Source organism: Manacus candei, unplaced genomic scaffold, assembly GCF_025592945.1.
Source record: "Manacus candei isolate 608988 ecotype Guabito, Panama unplaced genomic scaffold, ASM2559294v1 h1tg000046l, whole genome shotgun sequence".
Taxonomy (NCBI): domain Eukaryota; kingdom Metazoa; phylum Chordata; class Aves; order Passeriformes; family Pipridae; genus Manacus; species Manacus candei.
In genome coordinates, this window is record NW_026138094.1 from 1,060,158 (window position 1) to 1,083,944 (window position 23,787).

The 23,787-nt window shown below is 53.3% G+C and overlaps 1 protein-coding gene across 11 annotated transcripts in view; it reads left to right on the forward strand.

Moving 5' to 3' along the window:
* CPEB1 (cytoplasmic polyadenylation element binding protein 1) overlaps positions 1-23,787 on the forward strand; it is a 38,401-nt gene that overhangs the window by 9,431 nt on the left and 5,183 nt on the right. For 5 of the 11 annotated variants that reach the window (XM_051796450.1, XM_051796461.1, XM_051796456.1 and 2 more), the window contains exons 3-8: positions 5,743-5,931; positions 19,895-20,109; positions 21,646-21,895; positions 22,195-22,308; positions 22,416-22,520; positions 23,390-23,526. In XM_051796450.1, coding sequence (XP_051652410.1) covers positions 5,743-5,931; positions 19,895-20,109; positions 21,646-21,895; positions 22,195-22,308; positions 22,416-22,520; positions 23,390-23,526 — 1,010 coding nt within the window. Of the gene's footprint in view, positions 1-4,447; positions 4,577-4,687; positions 4,803-5,218; positions 5,478-5,742; positions 5,932-19,894; positions 20,110-21,645; positions 21,896-22,194; positions 22,309-22,415; positions 22,521-23,389; positions 23,527-23,787 lie in introns of those variants that run through there. The other 6 variants (XM_051796454.1, XM_051796459.1, XM_051796458.1 and 3 more) reach the window with 6 other exon arrangements.

The following is a 23,787-nucleotide window of genomic DNA, read 5'->3' on the forward strand; positions in this document are numbered from 1 at the left end:
GGAGGTGGGAGAAAGAACATGGCCTTGACAGAGGTGGGAGTCAACATCTCCTGCTGGAATGCTGCTTGTCCTTGAGCAGCTGCTTTGAAGGGAATGTGGTTTTAAAGCTGCTCTGCATGTTCTTCACTGGTCTGAATAAGAATCTGAGCAAGGCCAGTTTCCTGATGTAGCAGGTCGTTTGTTTGCTGGGCTTTAAAGCTGGGACTTGCTTAGTGGAAGGTGCTGCTACCGGATTTGGTTTAAAAAAACCCCAAAATACTAAACCAGCTTTTGAAATAATCCTGTTCTGCAGGCACAACTTCCAGCCTAAGGAGAGCTGGGAGTAAAGCTCCCAGTTGAGCTTTTGCATGCCTGTTTTTGGCTTCAACTGAAGGCAGTGCTGGCTTAGAAAGAACTTTAAAGAATTATGGTACCCCCAAATGTCCCAGCTGCATTGATCTCCCTTTTGTTAGGCTCTGCTCACTTAAAAGAGAGAAAGCAGCCATTATTTTGCTATAACTTGACAGTCCATTGTGTGAAGAAATGGGAAATGCTTAAATGGTTTCCTGTGGATGGGAGTGGCTTCAGGTGCCAAGTGTAAAGGCTGTTAGTTGTGGCCCATCAGGTCCTAATGATTCTGAGTGGCTGCTTTATTTAAGGAAAACTGAAGGACAAATGCAAACTCAGACTAGCTGATGACTAAATTGGCTTCCTGTTTGCTCTTAACTGAAGTCAGTTAATGATCTATCACTTGTTTAGCCACCCAAAAAATGTCTCTGATATTGAAATGTCAATTCCTCTGCTCTTCCCTGTCCTGCAGCCTTGACAGAAGATGCCAGACAGCACTGGGTGCAGCTGATCTGATGTGTATGGTCTGAGATCAGGGAACAAAATGCTGTAGGATGCAGAGACCCAAAATGTAGCTCTCCTTACCTGTAGTGTGTGGGGTTCCCAAGGTCCTGAGGCTGAGTGTCAGCAGGAGCTCAGCTGGATCTGGCAGCTCAGAACCCTTCTGCCTGCCCCAAAGGAACACTGGATGCCAGGCACACATCTGGAACAGTGAAATGCCACACCTGTGCCCCAGGAGAGGAGCACACCTACTGCCTGTGTCCTGGCCTTTGGATTTCAAGTGTCACATTGACAGGTCTTTTTCTAAGTGGGTATGATGCTTTTCAGTACTGGAAAACTGACTGTAGTAAATGGTTTTTGAAGCAGATCAGTGTTGTGCAGAGAGCAGGTGCTTGGCCTGGAACTGTTGCACTCTGCAGTGGTCACAAAGTGGGTGGTGTTCCTGATGATCCAGCAGTTTCCTGATGTACTGAGCTCTGTCATTCAGGTTTTGGTGCTGTACTTCTGTGATGGCCTCTGTTACTCTTGGAAGAGGGAGGTAGAGCAGCAAGATTGTTGCAGTGTCTCTTCCTTGGTTTCTGAATTAGCTGTTTACCAGCTGTTGAAGTGTTTGTGGTTATGGAATAAGGCAGACTCCTTTATCTGGCTGGGAAACAGGTCACAGCAGCAAGTGACTCCACTTGAGGAAACCTTCAGATTAGAGGGGAGATGCTTAGTTGTGTTTCAGGAAAACCTCTTGTAACTTGTAGGTTTATGACTAACAAGTGCTTTTCTGATGATCTCTTCTGTACTTTGGGAATACAAATCGCTGATCCTCTAAAAGCTTATACTTGATATTTGTTTTTCTTGTGTGCAAAATGCTTTTGAGAGGCTTAGTTTTCAGGGGTGCAATTCTCAGCCTTTACAACTGGAGGTGTAAAGAGGTGTGAAAGGAAAAACAGTGCTGCTGCTGCCAGCTGCCTTCCCATTTGTGATCCAAAGGCTGCAGAACTGCTCATTTTGCCTCATGCTTCTCTGGATTTGGTTTGGAAGTTGAGCCTTGGTCAGAGCTTTAGTCCACAAGGTAAGTCAGGTTTTGTCAGTGAACAGAGCTTACAGCTGAGCTGGGCTTATCGTTCCCCTGCCTTCAACACTAGGGGGCCTTGTTCATGGAGGGACTTTCTCTGGATTCAGGCTCTGCTGGAAACCAGCCTGTGGGAGCAAAGGGAGAGCTCTTCCTGGCAGTGGAGGTGGTAGGAGTGGGATCTAGCTTGTTTGGTTCATGTTTGTTTTAACCATTCTGAGAAGGTCCAGAGGAATTAGGGAACAGCTTTTAAGATAAACTCCATTTGCTGGATCATTAGCTGGTTTTGTGTGAGTGGCCTGGGTTTGGAAGGCTCAGACATCTGAACATCTTTGTGCTTGGTTGAAGCATCACATTTCAAGTGTCTGATGGCACAGGGATGCTGCTACTGTGGAATGAGGGCTGAATCATGCTGCTCTCTTAACATCTCTCCTGCTCTTCCTGCTCTCTTAACCCACCTGCCACAACCTGCCTGTGGATCCCAGCTCCTGCTGCCAGGTCCTGTGTGTCCTTCCCATGCAGGCTTAGGCTGTAATTTCCTAAGTACTTTCTTGTTTAAAATGCCTGGTTGGTGCAGCCATGCTGCATACCAGATCAGGAGAATGAGCCAGGCTTAAAACTAACTCCCTGTGGCTTGGTTTTAACCAGATGAGCTCCCCAGCCCAGCTTCCTGTGTGGAAACTCACCTGCCTAAAGTGGTGTGAGTGGGGAGGGTGAGCTGGGGTGGGGTCAGGTGCTGGGAGCTGTCCCTGCCTGCAGGTGAGAGCTGAGCTCTGGAGGTCCTCTCCTCTAAGAAGCCTTTGGAATGTCTTAAATCCAGTGCTGACAGGTGAAGCCTGGAAAATGCAGCTTTCCATGGGGGTGGTGGTGTGGAAAGCTGTCCGGCCTGTGCTGCGGTGCGTCCTGGCTCCAGGGATCTCCCGGACAGGCAGCAGCACGTCATCCAGGACAGCCACCTGCTCTGAGACCAGTGAGGGAGCGTTTCACTGAGGACTTTGATCTCATGATGCTGCTGAAATCAAACCGAACCGGCTTGGGAGGCGGCGGCTCAGTCTCTCCCAGACGCTCGGGCACGAGCCCAGGGCAGCACGGCTCCCTCTGCCAGGATGGTTGGCTTCCAGTGGCAACTCCAGGGAAAAATCCAGGTTGGAAAGACTTGTGCTGGTGGTTGGGCCTTGGAAAAATCTGCAGCGAAGCATTTGGGTTGGGCCGTGTCAGGTTGCAAAGTGAAGTTATTTAGTATTTGGTAGATATTTAGCTATGAATAACTTGAGGTTATGACTCTTTAGACTGATTTTTTTTTTTTTTTTTAATTCTTCCTGCTCTAGTATGTGATTAGTTTTGTCTGCCTACGGCAGTTGATTACATTGTAACAAATTTCCAGACTCTAGCCTTTTAAAAAGAACTATTCCAAAAATCTGCTTAAATTCTCTTTTAAGTTGGTGTTTTTCCTGGATGATCTGTATCCATCTTTTAGCCTGGCTTGGGAGCATTAAAGGAGAAGCAGACTTGTGCTGGCTGTTTGCTTCCGGTGGGAAAAGGTCTAATTAAAAACTGCTGGTTATCTGAGTGAATTCTGCTCTGTGCCTGAGCAGCTAAAGGTGTAACTGGATTGCAGGGAGCTTGTCTTTATTGTAGATTGAAATCATCAGAGGGAATCATGGATCTTTTGAACTTGAATCTGATTTGATTTAATTAAACAAAACAGCTTATTTCCTGAAAAATGCAGATAGTGAGGGAGAATGTGGCTGGATGCTGTGGAGTGAGTGCTTCCTGTTGCTGATAAATTTGTTCTCTATTTTCCTTACTTCTTCAGTAGTCTGTTTCTTCCAAGCTGTTTGGGTTCAAGTTGTGTTGTCAGTCAGTGCTGTATCCATGCTTCCCAGAAGATGAAGCTTGGTGGGAATTAACCCTTTGAGTCTTAGTAAGATCCTGATCCTTAAAGGGCTGGGAGTCTTCTGCTGCCAGGGATCTGGGCAAGAGCACAGCACTTGTGCATTTTCATAAACGCAAGGATGTTGCATATTCATATGGGCAAGTTGTGGTTGCTGTGGGAACTGAGTTGTCTGAGCACTGTGCCATGTCCTCTCCTCCCTACATCCAAAACAAGCAATCCAAAAGCTCCAGGAGGAACTGATGCGGTGAAATACCCTGCTGGAGATGCAGCATGATGCTGCCGGAGTTAATAGTTGATGCTGCTACAGGTGCTTGGTAGCAATGTGACTGAATTGGCACTACAGCTTGTACTAGTACTACTAGGAGTAGGAAACACCCCGGTGGGTGCTATCCTGGTGGAGTGCTGTGGAGGAGGCTGCAGCTGGGAGGGGGAAGGTGGAATGCTGCCAGCAGGTATGGTTGTAGCTGCTCTGATCCTGCCTGTGGTGCCACAGCCTCCTCGCTGGGATCTGGGAATGCTGGCACTCCCCAAATCACAGTGGGGTGAAGGTGGGTCCCACCTCTGGTGGCATCAGCGGCCTGTCACATGTAGGGTATCCAACCGCCACCAACCTGTGCCTGGGCTTTGCTCCTGGGCGTCCGAGTGGCACGGGATGTGGCTGTGGAAAAGGAGGCCAGGAATGCTGTCAGGCTGTCTGGGATGGCCGGGGCTGCACGTGAGGGATAACGTGACAGGCTGGAGCGACTGCAGCGCCCGCGGAAGAGCCGGGAGCGGTGTGTGCGAGCGAGGTGTACATCTGATGGCACCGTGGGAGGCTGTGGGGGCAGGGGGAGGAGGAGGAGACAGCTGCTGCTGCTTGGAGCTGGCTTATAAATGCCCTCTGACTCAGATTTCGGGTAGCACAGCTGAGCATCTTGCGGTTTCATCAGCCCCCAGATCCCTGCGTTAAACTGGAATTCTCAGACTATGAACCTGCTGTGTTTCCTTAGGCTGTTGGCACGGGCTTAAACCGAGGCAAGAATCCGGCATCTCCAGTACCAGTAGGCTTATGAACACCCTGCAAGGGAGGGGAGGGCTAGGAAGGGAGGACCAGGCGGGAGGAAGGTAAACAGGCCATGAAGATTCCTGGTGTGAAATGGGTCCGGCTGGTCCTCTTCCTCCTGTACCAGCGGGATGTGCCCGCTCTGGCTGGACCTGAGATAATGGGCTACTCTCTGGGTAGTGGGGGTTGAAGGTTATCCTTGTTACTCAGGGGTAAACAATGCCGAGTCAGTGAGGCACAGTGGCCAGGCTGAACCAAACAGATTATGCCAGCAGAATTGTGAAGCTTTGCATCGGATCTGAATCGGAGCCAGCAGCTGGAGGCTGGCCAGGACTAAAGTGTTTTTGGGTTTTGTGGGTGGAGGGAGGCGGGGAGAGGAGAGCTGGGTAGCACTAAAACTAACTGTCTGCTCTGTCGCTGCTGCTGCTCTCATCGTTGCTGGGGGGATTGCTGCCTTGAGCCTGGTGTCTGCTGTGCTGGGGAGCCTTGCTTTGTGCTGCCCGCCTCCCCGATTCACTGGAGCTGCTCCTCTCTCCTCCTGCTGCTGTCTTGTCTGTCGGGGGAAATCTTATCCTTTCTTCTTACCTTTATTTTGTAAGAGCTGATGCAGTTCTCTTGCATGGCTGAGTGACGTCACTGTCAGCACAGTAAGCATCAGCAGCCTGGTCACATGCTGACCCAGTCAGTAATGCAGACGGGATAGGAAGGTGGAGGGGCTGAGGGGGGTGGGGGGCTGGATTCTGGACATATGGTAGTCCTCCCTTTTGGGGTGCAACTGCTGGTTGCAGAAGCCGTGGCTTCAGAGCAGCACGAGACCTGGCTCGGGGCTTAACGCTTTGGAAAACTCCTTCTTTAAAAAGAAAAAAAGCAGCCCTGAACTCTCAAGCTTCTGTTTGTTCTCCATCTGAGCAGACATCCAGGACTCTGAAGAAGCAGTGGCAAGCAGGATGCTTTTCCCCACGTCCACGCAAGAGTCTTCCCGTGGCCTCCCAGACACCAACGATCTGTGCCTTGGCCTGCAGTCCCTCAACCTGACAGGGTGGGACAGACCCTGGAGCACCCAGGACTCTGACGCTGCAGCACAAACCAGCACACAGTCCGGTGAGTCTGCTGACACACGCAGCAACAGTTGTTGGATTCTTTGTATGTTTTTGGCTGGTTTCAGGCTAATGTGGAGTGATGAGCTTGTGTAACAGGGCGCTGGTGGGGGCTCACGGGGGCTTCTCGACCCGTGGTGCTTGTGTAACGTGGCAGCTGAGGTGGGGAGGCTGTGGCTGCCTATGCCACAGCCCCCTCTGCTCTGCTGTCAGTTCACTGCAGACAAGAAGTGCCCGGGGTTGTTTTGCTCGGAGCTGTAATGCTGGTGGAGGAATAGCCTCACTGGGAGGGGAGAAACCCTCTTGCTTCCTTTGGAGGGAGTGGGTGGGGGGTGTGGTGTCAGGAGGCTGAACGCTCCGGGTAGGAGTGAGGCTGAACTTCACTTTGGCAGCCCCAGGAAATCCCTGGTGGCAGGTAGCTCTGCAGGTGAGGGGATTGTGCTTGCAGAGGGACCCCCCTGCCTGACTGCAAAGGTCCTGGCAGCCCTGGCACTGCCCAGCTGCTGTGGGGTGTGGTACAGCCAGCACCCGACAACTTCAGCTGGCAGCTCGCTGGCTGGGTGGGAGACTTGGAGGGATCCTTCTCCACTCCCACGCTCAACTAGAAATAGCGGGCTGTGCCTGGCAGTGGGCTGCAGGAGATGCAGTGGAATGGCTCCTTGTTTTAACTCTTCTGGTCCAGCACAAACCTACGTGATGGGCAGGGTGTGGGCTGGCAGCCACGCGCTGCTGGCTGGTGTGCCCTTCCCCCTCAATCCCCTCCAGTCTGTTTTTGCAGCTGGCATTGGATGGGGGGTTCCTGGAGCAATGTGGGGTTCAGTTAACTCTTACAGAGGCACCAGCCTTCTCTGTTAAATCACAAGAAAAAGGGATGCTGAGTGCACAAACTTAGTGCATCCCTTTGGCCTGGTGTTGGAGCAGAGGTGTAGAACAGGGAAGAATTCACTTCCTAGCCTTTGAGGGCTGTAAAATCCAGTTTCACAAACGGTAGTGTGTTCGTTCAAGTGTCAGTCCGTGGAAAGATCTAGTGCTTTGGCAGAGTTTGTACAAGTTCAGCCTGGTTGCTACAGAAACTCATCCCTTTATAGCAGCACGCTGCTGCTTTGTTAAAAGGGGAGTGCATTGCTGCGCAGACTGGGGTGACACAGAGGCCCCAGGCATGGAGTTGGTGCTGACAGGAATAGAGAGAGCTTCTGAGGGGGCTGGGCAGTGGGATTTGCCCGTGTAGATGTTGGGAGGGGGGCGAGGGAGTGCTGTTGACCACCTCCATCCAGGGGATGCTGCCCTTGGGATAGGAGAAGCTTCTGGGACACAGCCCTAAATGTTGCTGCATGAGTTGTAAAACAGCAACTGAAAAAAACACACTAGTGGGGTAGCAGAGTTTGAACAGCTTGATCAGCACAGCACATCTAATTTGCACAAGTCTTGGTGTGGGGCCTGCCTGTGGGCCCTGGCACAGGCACTTGGGCTCTGCCTGCAGCCAGGCTGTTGTAGCTTTATTAAGCCTTGCTCTGCTCTAGTGAGCAGACCTCCACATGGTCCTGTGGGCTTCCCTTAATGAACCAGGGAATACCACACACTTCTGTCTGTCCTCCTTTCATTGCCAGCCGAAACCTTGAAGGAGAAGGGAGAAACAAGTTGTTAGTGTGCAGTGGGCTGGCCTGGTGCCTTAGAGCTGTGCTCTGAGCCCCTTCTGGCTGTTGGCAGCCAGTGGGGCCCTGCTGGTCTCTGTCTTTCAGGGTCTTTAATGGATGAAGAGCACACTTAGAGCAGGTGACACCCCCCTGAGTGGCTCTGCTGCTGCTGAAGCCCCAGCCACGGGCTCAGCGCTGCGGAACGAGGCTGGCACGCGCAGTGGCGGCCGCTTGGTGCGGATGTCCCAGCCCCACCTGCTCTGCTGTGCCATCTCCACTGCTCCCTTGGCCAGCTTCCTGCCAGGCAGCCTTGGCAGAGGCTCGGATGTCTCTGCAGTGCTCCGGCAGGCAGGCAAGCAAGCAGTGCTGGCATGAGCCTGGGGTGGGCTCTGTGCCCCGCAGGCTGGACAGTGTGGCTGGGCCTGCTGGGGGGTTTCACTGCCAGGGGTGGAGGGGCTGCTGGTTTCAGGAGGGAGGTTCATTTGGAGATGATTTGAAGGTGCTCCAGTGACCTCCCTGCTCGCAGAGGGTGTATCTGGTGTCAGGTGCCCCCGCTGACTGCAGTGCATCGTGGTGGAGCTCCTGCTGCCGCAGAGGCCTGGGAAAAGCCATGGAAAGAACTGAGCTTCAGGCACAGCCCTGGGCTCTGAACTGCGCCCACTGTGTGTTTGCAACAACCTGTGGTAACAGCTGCTGGAAGATGGCACCCAGTGCTGTCTGGAGAGGCCTGTTTCCTCACTCCTGGTATTCCCGTTGGCACATGAAGGGGGAATAGCTGGGATGTAAAACCTGCCCAGCTGCAGCTGTGCTGCTTGCACAGAGGAGGCTTTGGCCTTCAGCAGCTCTGCAGAGGGTCTAGTTGCCCTATGGCTGGAGGTGTCATGGTTCAGAGACAGTGTTCTCCCTCTGTCCCACCTTCCCTTCCCAGCTGTGCAGCAGCTGGGCCAGGAATGCTGATAGTCTGGGCTGCTGTTACTCTCCTGCTCTGAAAGTGCTGGGGATGGTGTGTGCTGACTGGAGAGGTGAAAGGCTGGTCCCTGGGCACAGCTGTTGCAGCGCTTCAGCTGCGCACACCTCCAGTGTCTGCAGAGCCTCTGCCCTTTCTCATTCCTAAGGGCCATGGACTGGCAGTGGAGCTCCTTGGGAGGGGAGAGCTTATAGTTCAGGAGCATCTTTTGAAAGGCTGTGAAACATTCTGGGTGGTAGAGGAGTGTTCTGTGTCTGAAAGCTGTGTGGATCTGAGGAGCTGGCAGATGCCAGTGCTTCCAGGTGGCCTTTCCATGCTATGACAGGAAGAGGGAGGACGTGGTGAGGATGCTGCTATGTCTAAGTGCTGCTGAGGCCTGGAAGGCCACAGCTGACCTTGTCCCCCAAGGCCTGGAGTCTCCATCAGGGTGTCCTGTGAGCAGGTGAGGCTGCAGCAGAGCTGGCCTTTGTCTGGGGACAGGGAGGGCTGGCGCTGCCAAGCAGAGCTGTTGTGCCGCTGGCACCCAAGCGTTTGGAAGGTTCCAGCAGTGACTCAGCTGTGCAGACCCACAGGGAGGTGGCTGGAAGGGTGGAAATGCAAAAAAAAAAAAAGCTAACAATCAGGCTATAAATATTGCTGATGTGGTCCCCTGCAGTGCTGTGCTTGAGTACTGATGAGCTGGGACCTCCTCTCCTCTCCCTGCCAGCGCAGAGCTTCCTCAGCTTGGGAAGGACCTTTGGCTGCAAACCCGTCTGGTGTCACCTTGTGCTCCTAGGGCGGTGTCACCACACAGCTTGGTGCAGTGGGATCAGGTGCCTGCTGATCCAGAGGCTGGAGAGCAGCGGGGATGGTTTGTATGCCCCAATCCTGCCTATGTACCCTATTCCCAAAGGGCTGCTGAGCTCCTTGCACCCCAACAGGGTTATTTGTGAATTTTCTTGCTGCACCTGGTGCTGTAAGACACTGAGGACATGTGCTGAGCCCTGGGGAGTGTGCCAGAGGCGATGCCAGTCCCTGGTGTCTGGAGAGAGGCTCTCTGGAGGCAGTGGCTGCTGCAGGCTCGAGCTGCCGGCGGTTATTGGCTGTAGGATTGAACTGCTGTCTCATAGCAGGCAAAGCATCTCAAACCCTCTGCTGCCACTAGATCTGTCAGGCTGGAAATACTTCAACAAGTCCCAGAAACCTGCTCTGTGGCCTGGGGAGGGACTTCTGCAGGAAACTGGCCTTGAACACTTCCTATCCCGCCATTCCTGGCTGTATTTCCTGAGGCAGTGTTTCCTTATCTTTAAAGTAGCCTCACAGTAGGCAGGCACGTGTGTTAAGATCTCGGAGTTAGTTCACTGCTCTGCAAAAGCAGGGAGGGAGATTAAGAGGCAGTGAGGTGGGACTGCCCTTGATGGTATCCTTTACCTTCACTGCCCTGTTCCTCAAGTGGCACAAGGAAATGGGGTCTCGATCCAGTTTTTGCCTGGAGAACAGCAGTGCACAGCAGATCCCTGTGCAGATTTTGGGTCTCCCTGGCTGGTTTTCAGCTGCTTGGTCTGGCTGGTCTGTCCTGCCCTACATTGGGAGCTGTCCCTATGTGGGACAGCAGATTTGCCTACTGGGAAATCATCCTAAAACCAGTCTCTTTAAAAGTTTGCAATGCTAACCTGCAAGGGTGTTTTCAGCAGGATCAAATCTTCTGGAGAGGATGTCTGTCTAGGTGAAGTCAGCAGGTGAGCTCTTTTGATGGTGTCTGATGGAGCACCTTGCTGTATCTACCTCTCTGCTTGTTGTATGCCCCTAAAGCTGCTGGTGCAGCTACAGATCTGAGCTTTTCCTTGGATCTGCTCTTGAGACTGCAGCTCCAGCCTCATCTGTGCCCTCTGCGGGGTGGCTGCTGCTGTCTCATTCTCCAGCCTGCAAGGTTGCAGCTCCAGTCACTCTGCTGAGGAAATTTCCTTTGGTAAGGAAATGCTGCTGAATCTTCCCAGCCCTTGGTTCTCCTGCTTCCCAGAGCACAGCAACTAATTTTTTGCAATAAGCTTGCTTATCTGTAGTTGCTTAAAATCTGCTAGGCTGGAGCTGCTGTCTGTTGTGTGTCACCTGGCAGATAGCAGAGGCCTCTGAGCATGGATCACTCTGAAGTCTTCAAGGCAAAACCCACCTCTGAAGGATGAAAGAAAAGACCTGTTGCACAGGCAGAATGGTTGTTGTCATGGACTCCTGCTTTCTTCTTGAGAACAGCAGGAGGTATTCGTAAGCTGCTTCTTCAGGTTGGGCTGTTTCCAGAGTGTCCTCAAATGCTGCGTGTGGTGGCAGGTACCTAAACCCACCTAGGTGAGCGTTGCTGCTCAGCCTGGGGGTGGCTGTTCATAAACACACTGTGGCAGTTGCTGGCCTTCCTCAGACTGCTGGTTTGAGTGCTTGGATGCAGAGCTTGGGGCAGGCAGAGGATTTGGATGAGGGAATTCCCCAGTTCTCCCTCTGTTTAATTTGCTGCTAGACTAACCCTGCTCTATAGAGCTCTCCCTTGTGCGTGTCCAAGTCTCTCCCTGCTGGTTTTCCTTCTGTCTTTTGGACATGTGGCTTCAGAAGACCTAGTTGTATCCTCAGCTCCTGCGTATTCCTGCTTGGCTGTGTAAAAGTCCCTCTCCTTGTGCTAGAGGAATGTTTCAGAGGTTCATCCTGATGGGAGAGCTCAGCGTTTAAATAACACTAGGTTGGCAATAGAGTATCCAAGGATGGTTGGTTTTTCCTGCTCTCTAGTGAAAGGGGAGCTTTGGGTGCAGGGAGCAAGCGCTTCATCTCAGTAAGACACGGTCAGATCGAAGCCCAAGTCTGCTTAGAAAATGCAGTGAAAGGTTCTTTCACACTACTGATGGTGTGGCTGCTGGGGCAAGGAGACAAGGCTACCTCTTGCTGACCTCAAACCTGTCTGGTTCAGGTAAACAGGTATCCAGAGTTTTGGTGGTGTTCCTGAATTCCATATTCTAGGTGCCTGTTGTTGCCTTGAAAGGAAGACAGGCTTTCCCAGCAGCCCGGTGATGTTCAGGGAATAGTAGTGGAAGCACAAACATGGTGGTGGTGCCTCCTGTGTGGAGTTTATGGGTGATAATGGCATAAGGGAACAAAGCTGGGGGCTGCCTTGACTCTCCTGGTCTACTGCTTGGTGCTTGTACTCCAGGAGTCCCTGAAAGCTTGTCCTGTGCCATCCTGGCTCTTGTCGGGCTTTTCTGAGGCTGCACTTGGTGTGGGTGCTTAATGGGCACTTGTTCCTTGAGTGTTTCCATAAGGGCTGCTCATGGTCCGTGGGCTGATTCCTTAGTGGCCGTGCTGAGGAGTGGGAAGCAGGGAAGCACTTAATAGCTGCACACTGCTCATGTGGCAGCAGTATTTGATCCTTAACAGAATAAAATATGTATCAAATAAGTAAAAGAAGTATCAAACTTGAGCTTGCAATTGGTTTCTAATGGCAGTTGCTCTTAATCCACCTCTTAAAGCTTCCATTTGAGCAGCTTCTCCTAAAACAGATTTATTTTTATCTGCGCTGATGCTGTAAAACAGAAGATGCAAATAGAGGAGTAAGTGGAACAGGAGCCCAACCAGCATCTCTGCTTGTATCCATCCAGAACTGAAGTGGGTCAGGGCAGCTCCAGTCCTGTGCTGGAGTTGGCTTGGGGGAGCTGGGGGGCACCACCCCAAAACCTCCTCTTGGCTTCTCAGGGAGGGGTGTTTGATTGTGGCCTCTGGAGCAGCCAAGTGTGCAGTGTGTCCAGTGGTGGTCTGGAGAACATTTCTCTTGGCTCACTCTGGAATTGAGCCTTAACAGGTGTGTTCCCTTCTGAGGAGAGCATTGGAGCTGCTGTTTGGTGACTCTGAACTGCACCAGGCTACTGGTAACTTAGTCTTTTTGTGACTGATATTGGAGGTGGCAGCACAGTGGTTTATTGTGTGCAAACTCTGGCCTTGGGAGTAAGATTCATCCCCAGAATTGTCCCAGTCAGATGAGAAATGGGGTGGGTGAGTTTTCCTCCAGCCCTTGTACTGCTACATGTCTAAGCAGTTGATGGGATGGTTCCTTGCTGGACAGAGCCAACCTGAAAGGCTCTGTCTGCTGCAGCTCCATTGGTGGGAACATGGAATCTCTCTATAAGAGGGCCTGGATGTGTTTTTGGTTCAGTACCTTCACAGCAGACTCCACAGTGTGTGCTGGCCTGAGTGCTTCCACGTGGAGCTGGGATGGGGAACAGCTTTGGGAGCTGCTCTCCCAGTGTGCTGGGGCTGCCTGTAGCAGAAGGTAAGAGTGATGCCTGCTCTTCCTCTTCCCCAGCTCCTGCTGCCTTAGGCCTGAGTTTGTCTCTGGTGCTGTGTTGTCCCTGGGCACAGTGATACCCAGGTGTGGCATTGCAGGGTGACCTGTCATTGGGGTGTCACCAAGGCCGGGGCAACAGAGAGTGTTGGGCCTGTTTGTACAGGTGAAATCCCTCCTGCTGACTTTTTATGCAGTGACAGCATGTGGAACTGCTGTAAGAGGGCTCTTAGTCCTCTGCAGTGCTCTTGGCAGGCTGGCTTTTTTTTTTTAGGGTAACTCAGGTTAGAAGGGACCTCTTGAGGTTATCCAGCCCAACTTCCTGCTCAGGGTAGGAAATCTGCTGGAGGGTGGCAGAAATAGCAGTGGGCCAAGGGGGCTGTAGAAGCTAATTCCTGGGGTGCCACAGTGTTCCCAGAACAACACCCATTAAATGGGCATCTCCACTGGGTTGACTCTGAAACGATCCACTTCCAGACGGTGCTGTGGTCCTTGAGCTGTCACTGCACAGTCCCTTCCCAGTGCTGCTGTAGGACTGAACACATGGGGTGTGGCCTGGGGCACTGAGCAGGGCATCTCCAGCCAGGGCTGCACCCTGGAAACACATCTCCTTGTGCCTGGTCCCTTAGGCACTGGCAAAACAGCTGAATCACAGGTGCTGTCTGTGCTGCCGCCAGCGCAGAGGCTGCTCCTGGGCACGGCAGCTGCTGCCACCCCTTTGGGAGGGATGCAGTGAAATGCCCAGCTCCTTGTCTCTCTGTCTGGTTTTCTCCCCAGGAGTGCAGAGGGAAGGTGAGGCAAACCCCCAGAGCTGTGATGCTGAGACGTGCAGACCTCTGGAAGATAACTGGGAACCCGCAGTCTTCACTGGTGGGGCTGCAAGTGCCAGTCTGACAGTGGCTTTGTGCCAGCTGAAGGCCTTAGTGAAGCTCATGTGCCATTTCTCAAATAAGATTGCATTTGAGACTAAAGCCTGTCCTTCTTCCAGTTCTTCCTTTGCTACTGCCTTGTCCAGAGGGATAGGCCAACAGGGCCAACAGCTTGCTCCCCTCAACCCCCTCCAGAGAACCCCCCTTCTAAAGGGGCTATCCTGGACTCACCACCCCCAGACTGATGCAGCTGAGAGTCAGGATGAGTCACTCTTGTTAGCACAGGTAACACACAGCAGAGTTTGCACCCTGGATGTTGCTGCAGATAATTGAGAGGAGTTTGGTACTTAAATATAGAAGTGTTTGTTCTTGAGACTTGCAAAGCTGAAGCTTGTTGTGCAGAATTTGACCTGAATATGTTGGCTTTTAAATCTCTCTGGGACTGATAAATGTTAAAATCTGCTGTACTTCAGTGTTCTGATCTTTTTAAAACAGTCGTGGTTGTGGCAGCCTGCTTAGTGAATGCACCTGGACATTTCTAATTCTGAAGCCCATTTTAGCTGTCTTTTCTTATTTATATATTTATCTTGGGGGTCTGTTCTCCCTTCCTAGAAACACACAGGAGTGAATTCCCTGCCTCAGTGAGCCTTGTTGTCAGCCAGGCCCTGCTCTTGGTGCTGGTGGAGGACCTGTGCTCCCTGGTCTTAATGCAATAAGCTTCTCTCTCTTCCTACTTCTGCTGCTGTTTCCATTTTTCAGGGCAAGTGACTTACCATCTTGGTGACAGAACCAAGAATAGACCTCAGGTGTCCTGACTCTAATTCTGTGGTTCAGCTGTGGGATCATGCTGCCTTTTTTATTCCCCTGCCCCCTTCTTAGTAAGCCAGAAATAGCTACCTGAATATCCTCAGTTCTTCTTCGCCCCAAATGAAGAATCTGTGAGGGCAGAGGTTCCTCTTTTGTAGTTCAGAAACAAAAGGGAGGCTGTGCTGTAGTTCTTATTTAGATGGTGGTTGCTGCTGGTTCGATCACTTCTGCAGTTTTGGGAGCTGCTTTTCTGGTAGTGAGCTGGTGGTTGGTTTGAGATGATTGAGACTTCTGTGGTGATACAGCCCAGAGAGGACTGTGCGCCTTGGACTTGGGTTGGCTCCTCTTACGACAGCAGTGACTGCTTTTTTCAGTGGATAATGGGAACAAAATCAAATTGTGAGGATTTAAGCTGGGCAGGACCTCTGGAGGTATCCAGTGTGCTGCTCAGGTGAGCTCCAAGGGCCAAGGACAGAGTTCCCCTCCGCCACTGGCCTTGTCCTGCGGCTGCTCCACTTAAGAGGAAGAAATTCTTGTGCCACTGCTCTTGCTGCAGCTTCTTCAGTTTCTTTGTGCCCCTGTAAGAGTTTGGTGGTCTGTAAATGGAAGGGGGAATCCAGTGTCTGCCTTCCCTGTGCCAGGCAAAGCCCATTCCTCTGCTGTGTGGTGCAACCCCACAGCTGGCTGTGGCTCAGTCGGTGGCCCTGTGGCCCCAGATGTGCTGGCTCCTCACAGGCAGCTCCAGGTCCCACGGCTGCAGGTGAGAAGTGCTAAAACTTAGGATTAGGCTGGAGTATTGATCACCCCTCCCCTGCCTGTAGCTTTGAGCTGCTGACAGAGGGGGAGATCTCACCCTGGCAGCTTGTCTGGCTGTGTCACTGCCTGACTTAGAGATGTAACTGGAACTGTAGGAGGAGGTTGAGGTGCCCATTTGCCTTTCAGACATGCAAATGTTTCTCTTGCCATGGAGTTGCTCAGTGTCTGTAGGAGGTGCTGCTTTTTGGCTGACTAAAACATTCAGCTGCTCCCACCCCACCGGGGCAGAGCTTGACTGGGTGGTAAAAACTGCAGACAAGCTGTTTTTTTGGAATTGCAGCAGGCTATTGTTTAGGACATCAGCTTTTTTTTTTTTTTTTTTTCCTTTACAAGCTTATTTGATGCATGACAAAAGAAACTGCACTGTGTTCAGTCTCCAGGGCCTTGGTCATGCTGCTTCCCTGCCCTGTTGCACTGCCCCAAAGTGTACATGGCTCTGCAGCCTCTGGGCCTCAGGTGTCACCTGGTCAGAGCAGCAGTGTGGTGGCACTGAAATCTGACTCTTCTGCCTTAGTTCTCTTGGTAAGAGCTTTCCTGTTATTTCTGCAAGAGCATCCAAGCAGAAGGGTGGATTTCCAACCTTAGTAGTTGGTGGATGCAGGGGAAGTCTTAAGTTTACCATCCTTTCTGTGCTGAGTAGTCTCCCAGCAGATAAACTTCTGGAATCTCCTCTCTGGAGGTTGTAGTGTGGCTCTGTCTAACCTTGCTGGGGGTGCCAGCCAGCAGAAGTGACCCTCTGAAGGCCTTGGCATCATGGACCTGCTCAGACAAGTCCTCAACTCTTATAAATAGGCTTTTTCCAGCCCTGCAGTGAGCTTTGAGAGACTGTAACATGTCTTCAGAGCACGACTTCAAAGAGTACGTGTGTGTGTGTATGCTCCCCTCACACTCGGGGCTGTGCCAAGCGTGGCACGGAACCGCCTGCGCTCGGAGCCTGCAGGTGCCAGACGGTGCTGGCAGCATAAGAACTGGGGCCTGGCACCCTGCTCCTGCAACAGGATTGCTGTTTCCAGCCAGGGGGGAGCTCCCACTGATGTTCTGAGTGTGGGGAGTGAACTTGAACAGAAGGACCTGGACAGCTGTCAGGTGAGGGGGATTTTTGCTCCAGGAAAGATTCAGTTGCTACATCATTTGACTAAAACCGAACAGTGTCAGCACTGATCTCCTGTTGGCTTGTTCTGCTGGGTGGTCTCCCCAGAGCCAAGTGGAAGCACTTGTTGAGAGGTCAGTGTGGTGGTGGTGGCAGAGCTTCTGGTCAGCTCTGATTGTCAGGAGTAAATTCGGTGGATGCTCCGTGTGGTGCTTAGTGCCATGGGCTAATTGACAAGAAGAACTGTGTGCTCCAGGGTCCTGGGCATGTGCTGGGAGTCTTAACTGGCAGGAGGAAAAGTAAAAACTGTTATGAAGCTGTTTGGTTAGGGCATTGGGCATCTTGCTATTTTTTAGGCCACCTTTCCCAAGGTGTGCTGTGAACTGCATCTTGTGCTGATGGAGTGATCTGCTTGAGACTGGGTAAATTCGCTTTAAAAGTGGTAGTTCAGTGGTTGGTAACTGGACTTAAAGGATAATTTGGGGTCTGTGGGCAGAGTTGGCCTCAAGAGTTAAAACAAGTGCCCTGTGAAATCACTACTGTGGGCTCAGGGTAGCTGCTTATTTCTGTGAAGTGTCTGGTTTGGGTGTGATGGCTCCAAGAGGCTTGTGCTCCCCTCAGTATGTTTTGCGCGTTGGGAATGGTTATTCCCTTCCATGAGCTGTCTGGTTGGGAGAGGACACGAGGACGAATTCCCAGGGAGAACTGTGGCCACAAGGACTTTCGAGGGCTTTTAGATGGCCAACCTGTGTTGGGCTCTTGTGCCCCATCTGCGAGAAGGGGTTGGGTGGGTTAGAGTAGGGAGTTAGAGCAAGATTCCATCAGGATGGGGGTGAGGAATAAAATCTGGTGCTTTATGCTGGTGTTTCCTAGGCCACCTAACAGGCTGGACTTAGGGCACTAAGCAAGCGTAAAGGAGGAAATGCTGAGCATGGCTCATGGCTTTTCCTCCCAATGTCCCTGTGAGAGGCCGTGGGTACCAGCTGAAGCTGAGTCAGGCCCACTGGGGTGATGTGGGGTCTCCCACGAGCTCAGTGTATCCTGCAGAGCGTGTAACCAAGTGCTGCCTGTGCAGAGCTGTCAAAGCTGCTGGAGTGGATGGAATCCATCTGCATTAACAGCAGAATGTCAGCACTTCCAGGACATGAGGTTAGGAGTGGGGCAGTTGGAGCCAGCAGGATTTTGCCTGGTGGTTAATGTCCAGACAGTGGATCCCTTTAAAGGCCAGTAATCCTGCTACTCCGGTGTGCTCATACTGGCCTTACTGGTTTTGTAGCTGTGGTGAGAGCTGAGCATTCTTGGAGAAATGTATAAGTGGTGGCAGGGGTAAGGATGAATAAATGGGGCAGAGCAGCTGGACCCTGTATGCCTTTGGGAGCTCCTGATGAGCTCCCAAACCCTTGCTAGTGCATCCTGAATGGAGTTGTGGTCCCTCATCTCCGGTAACCAGGAGATGAGGTGCAGGACAACATTGCCTGTAGCAATCTGCCTGGTACTTGCTGCTCCAGGTCTCTGGAATGCTGTGCAGCCAGAGTCAGCACAGGGCTGCTCCCTGCCCGGCGTTCCAAACCCACTGTCCTCGCTGGCTGGGGAGGAGGAGGGCGTCAGTGCGGGAGCGTTTGGGCCACGGGATCAGCTGCTTTGCTTTGCCTCTTGTGCTGTTTAGTGACTAATCAGATTTTGGAGCCTGTTGGACACATTCAGCTGTCTCCCTGGAACAATACGCCGGCTGTATTTTTAAACATGTCACGTGGCTTCAGAGAAGTCGGTGGAGCAGCGTAGTGTGCCTTTCCTGGGCTGGGAGATGCTCTGCCCTGCTCTGAGCCCTGACTAGGAGGGAGCAGTGTCCTCCCTGGCTCCAGCCACCTTCCTTCCCTTGCCTCCTGGGTCTCTGCCCAGGTAAGGACTGCTGGGCCAGCTGGGATTTCCTGTGGCTGCGGGGCTGGGTGTGAGCACAGGTGCTGCTGTTGGGGAGAGCGAAGGGCAGGACGTCCCTTTCCAGGTGTGGTCAGAGGTGAGTGCATAGTCCTGTACTGTAGCCAAAATAGGGGAAACTTGCAGGGATAAGGCTCTGCAAATGTGGGAATATGCTGTGACTGTCACTCAGGGCTCAGCTGGGTTGAGGGAGATGCTTCAAGTAAAGGACCTACCCGTACCTGTCTGGGATCTCTGTTGGTGTTGTGAGATTTCTCCCTAAGTATGAGGCTGGAGATGCCAGTTCCACAGCAGGTGTGCCTCTGGATGCTGCGGCTTGGGACAGGTACATCCCAGCATCTCGCCTCAGGCACCTCAGCAGGTTTCTCTGGTGCTGACACTGCCTTGTCCTGGTGGCTGACCATAGTGTACTCGAAGCATGATGGCATTTTTACTTTCCTGGACTGGGGGGTGTTTTGGATTATTAATCCTCATCTGCGCAGGAGCTACTGAAAATCAGGATTAAAACCGTGTGGTCCAGCTGGCTGAGATCAGGTGGGGCTGGAGGAGCTCAAGTGGATCCCAAACTTGCTTTGCTGAAAACTGAAAGCTTCAGGACAAGCTGCCTTGTTTTTCAAGCTCTGAATAATTGAAACCATTTCTGAATGCTTTGCTCTTTCCATTGAGACTTGCTCGTTTTGAATAGAGCTGACTGGTGTTGTGCCCCTGTGGGATCCTGCGTGGCTGAGCCTGCCCTGTGCTCTCTCTCCTCCTGGGTGGCAGCTGCCTGGACATCACTGACCAGGACATGACTTTGACCCCTTGGTGGTCTGGTGCTCTACATGGGGGACAGCTCCATTTGCAGAGAGGAATTTGCCTGGATTCTGCTCAGTGGGAGACACACCTGCTGTGTGAGGGAAGCAGTCTGGCGAGTACCTGTCTGTTGGCTCTCAGGCAGAGGCCTGACCAGACAGGCTTGTTGTGAACACACACCAGGGACGGGACTTGCTGAGGGCTGCAAAGCCTCTCTGTCAGCAGGCCAGGCTGGCACCTTCCTGGCTGCCCATAACCACCTCCTGGTGGGGCTGATGTGAGGCAGTATCCCACCTCTGAGCTTGGAAATGCCTGCTGGTGTGCTCCTCTCAGCCTGGTGTGTGCCCCCATTGCTGGGGAGCTGCACCCTGGACTCCCAGCTTGCTCCGGCACAAGCATCAAGAAGTGGCATGGGCTCGTCAGAGAGGCCTGTCCAGAGCACCTCTGAGATCCGTATCTAGGTTTCAGGGTTTCTGATTCTCTCCCAGACGAAGTGGGATTTCTGGCTGATCTCGGTTTCAGGGGATTAACCCACCCTCATGTTCGTCAGCCACACCAGGCTGCTGCTGCTGGCTCCGGCTGTGCAGCACCGTGGCACAACTGATGGCAAAGAGCTGTGGAGAGGGTTGGTACCTGCCAGAGGTGCCACCTCCCTGACATGCCACTTGTGGGCTGGCAGGAGCCCGGTGCCTCTGCCAGAACAGCTGAGAGGAAGGTGGTGTGTTGTGCTGCAGCACTGACAGACACTGTCTCTCTGTTGCAGTTCTCAGCATGCTGAGTAACCCTCTCGGGAATGTCCTGGGGAAGCCCCCACTGAGTTTCCTGCCTCTAGACCCCATTGGTTCAGACCTGTCAGAAAAGTTTTCCACGCCGTCGCTGAGGAACTCCCGGTCCCTCCTGGACTCCCGCTCCAGCAGCCCCTCGGACTCTGACACCAGTGGGTTCAGCTCTGGCTCCGACCACCTCTCAGACTTGATCGTAAGTTTGGGTCTTGCGCCCACTCTGTGGTTCCTGGGATCTTGCTGTGTTTCTGGGGAGCATGGGAGAGCTGTGGGGGGCTGCCAAGGAAGGGAGTGCTGGAGGGAGCTGTCATGCCCACGCTGACACAGCCCAGGGTTTGGGAGAAGGGCTGCTCGTGCACTCCCTCAGCACAAGCCAGTAATATCCTCATATTTTTTCTTCTAAATAAATATTTTGGCTGTAGGGCTCTGTGCTTGCAGCCCTAATGGGTTATAGTAGCTCCCAGGGAGGTCTGAGTGCTTGAGCTGGTGTGTGTCAAGGTGGATGTTTGTCCTGATTCCAGCAGGGAGGTTGCTGATGAGCACAGCTACTTCCAGGCTCCAGCTTGGACTTCTCAGGAGCTCCTGTCCCTGCCTTTCATTGCCCTTCCCGTTTGCTGACTGCAGTTCCCCATCTCAGGGCTGTTTCTTCTTGAGCAAAATGGGTCTAGCCTGCTCCTATTCCCTAAAGCACAGCTAAATTTGGAAGGCAGGGAGCACGGCGAGTGTCAGTCTCGCTGCCTCAGTCTGTGCTGTGCTCTGTGAGCAGCAGCTCTGGATGCCAGCAGGACAACCTGGTTCCAGCCAGCTCAGGAGGTGCTGCTGCATGGCCTGGCCTGGCCTTGGCACAGGAGGATAAAGCCAGGAGCTGCTCCTGGCTCTGCCACAGTGCGGTTGTGGCCTTGACCCCTTGGACAAGGGGTTGGGATGCATGTGAAGGACACAGCTGACTGGATGTGGGGTTGATTTTGCTGTGATCCACCTGGGAGAATCAGGATCTGCTCTGGGAGTGGCTGCAGCACCCCAGGCAGGGATGGTGGCAGGCAGTGCAGGGCACAGGGCTCTGTGCTGGCCTTGTTTGGGAAGGTCAGGTCTCCTGGCATGGCCCTGGTGTGGGCAGCTGCCACAGGGATGGATCTGCAGCACAGCTGGCAACGTGAGCTGCGCGGTGCCTCACATCCCCGCTTCTCCTTCAATCCATGCTTTCCTTCCTTCTGCCCTGGGAGGGGCATGTGAAACCTGTGAGTGGCTGTGGCCAGCAGTGTCCACTTCCTGGTCAGACGGGCCTGGAGCTGGGCTGGAAGGGTGGGATCCAGCTGGTGCCTTTGGAGCCGGTGGGTGCTGCCAGTGAGCCCTACCCACTGAAGCCATTCCTCCTGGGGTGGCTGGTGCTCCCTGGAGGTTACAGTGTCCTTGGGGTTGTGCAGCAGGGGGTAACTCTTGGCTTTGTGGTCTGTGAGGTACCTTCTGCTTAACAATCCCTGCTACTGATCATGGGCATGGGGGGAATGGCTGCAGGGGTAGGTCTTTGCCAGGGAAGTTCTGGTCCTGTGAGAGTGCTGGGACAGATGGGGGGCTGCTTTCCTGCTTCTGCTACATGTCAGAGGGTCTCGGGAGATCACTGAGAGCTCCTTCTAGTGCCGTGGGTGAGGGCACAGCCCCAGTGTGGTGCCTCACCCCGGCATTATGTGCTCTTACTCTGGAGCTGGATTTCAATGTGGCCTTTCTCTTACAGTCAAGCCTTCGCATCTCCCCACCTCTGCCCTTCCTGCCTCTCGGTGGGGTGTCAAGAGAACCCCTGAAGATGGGAGTGGGATCCCAGCTGGATCAAGATCAAGCTGCCCTGGCTGCAGTAACTTCCTCCCCAGCCAGTGCATCGAAAAGATGGCCTGGAGCATCTGCGTGGCCTTCCTGGGATCTTCTGGACTCTCCGGAAGACCCCTTCAGTATCGAAAGAGAAGCCCGGCTTCATCGGCAAGCAGCAGGTGAGTTGGGGGTGGTCCTGGCAGGCTGCAGGGCCAGGGGATGGTCCCGTACCTCTGGGAGGGCATGGTGGTGTCTGTGCGGGCACCGTGGCTGGGCATGGAGCTTGCACAAGAGCAGGGCTTTCTCCAGGCACAAGCCTGGCTCTGGCTCCTCCTTGCTGAGAGAACAGGCAGGTGTCTGGGCAGCTGCCTGTGTCTGGGCAGCTCTGCTCAGCCTGTAGTTGGGGAATATGGGGGAGACCTATGGGAGAGTGGGAAGGAAGTGATCCTGTACTGAGTGTTACTGGTGTCTGTCCAAGCTGTGAACGAAGCAACCTGCACCTGGAGCGGGCAGCTGCCTCCCCGAAACTACAAGAACCCTGTTTACTCCTGCAAAGTGTTCCTGGGAGGAGTCCCATGGGACATCACAGAAGGTGAGCAACCCCTGGCCCCACACCGAGGCCTTGGGTGTTGATGTGGGGAAGGGTGCAGGATGGAGTTGTTGCCGGGGGCACACTGACCTCTTTCCTTCTGCCTGTAGCTGGGCTGATCAACACTTTCCGTGTTTTTGGCTCCCTGAGTGTGGAGTGGCCCGGTAAGGATGGCAAACACCCACGCTGTCCTCCCAAAGGTAATATGCCTAAAGGTAATAGCGACACGGTAGGGTTACTTTTTTCCCATGCTATGTTACAGCACGGATGCTGGGATGGTACGGCTGCATGCTGGTCACTGGATGGTACAGAGCACCCTGGGTAATGTCCCGCCCTCACCTGGGTCTGCACCTGGGCTGCAGAGTCACCCCCAAACCAGCGTCCCCACCCCTCCCTAGCAGGGCTGGACAGAGCTATGGGGTGATGGGAACCTTCTCTGGATTGTTTCTGGAGCTCCACATGGGGCTGTGGCTCCAGATAACAGCTGGTCCCCACTGCCAGCATGTGGTGAGTCCAGATGGGCACCCACAGCACACTGACAGCCTGGGGACCAAGTGAGCCAGCAATGTCCAGGGCCTGATCCTGTCTGGAGCAGCTGGACTGACATGTTGTATAAGCAGGAGGGAGTTATGGGGTAGGAAGTGGCTGTTTGGTGCCCACTGGCCCTGTTCAGGCACCAGAGCAGTGTGAGGCACAGCGCTGGCACCCATGGAAGTGACTTTAAAATCCTGGACTTACATTTCTGAACCAGGATATTCTAAATGTGAAGCAGAATCCATTTTTCTGCAGGCCTCATTGTGGCCAGGCTGGTGGTACCCACTTGGCATATCCAGGTGTGGTTTGTGCATAAGACAGTGGCCCCTGGGGATGTGGGCATTTTGCCCCTTGTGCCATGCTGAGTTTGGGCTCTTCCCAGCTTGGCCATACTCTGGATTGTACAAAGAGTCTACTGGGGACAGCAAGAGCTGTCACACAGAAAATTCAGGTGGCATCTGAGTGATTTTGAGGGTGTCTGCAAACTGGGATGATGCCTGCCTTCTCCACCACAGTTCTAACAGCTGTTTCTCTCCCTTCCCCTCCAAAGGATACGTGTACCTGGTGTTTGAGTCGGAGAAGTCGGTGCGTGCGCTGCTCCAGGCGTGCTCCCAGGACCTGCTGAGCCCCGACGGGCTCAGTGAGTACTACTTCAAGATGTCCAGCCGCAGGATGCGCTGCAAAGAGGTGAGCAGAGCTACAGGGGCAGCAGGGGATGTGGATGAGATCCCTGGAGAAAAGGAAAGCAGGGCTGGAACAGCAGCAGCAGGAGTGCTGGCTCCTGGCCAGCCTGAACTGGTGTGTTGCTGTGGTGGGGATGTGTCAGGGCCGTGTCTGTGTCCTTCACAGCTGCTTGTGTTAAACTGATTTGGAGCTCGTGGGTTGGTGGCAGACCCTGCTTTCAGCTTCAGTTAGCTGGAAAGGAGCATGGGAACAGGGAATTCTACT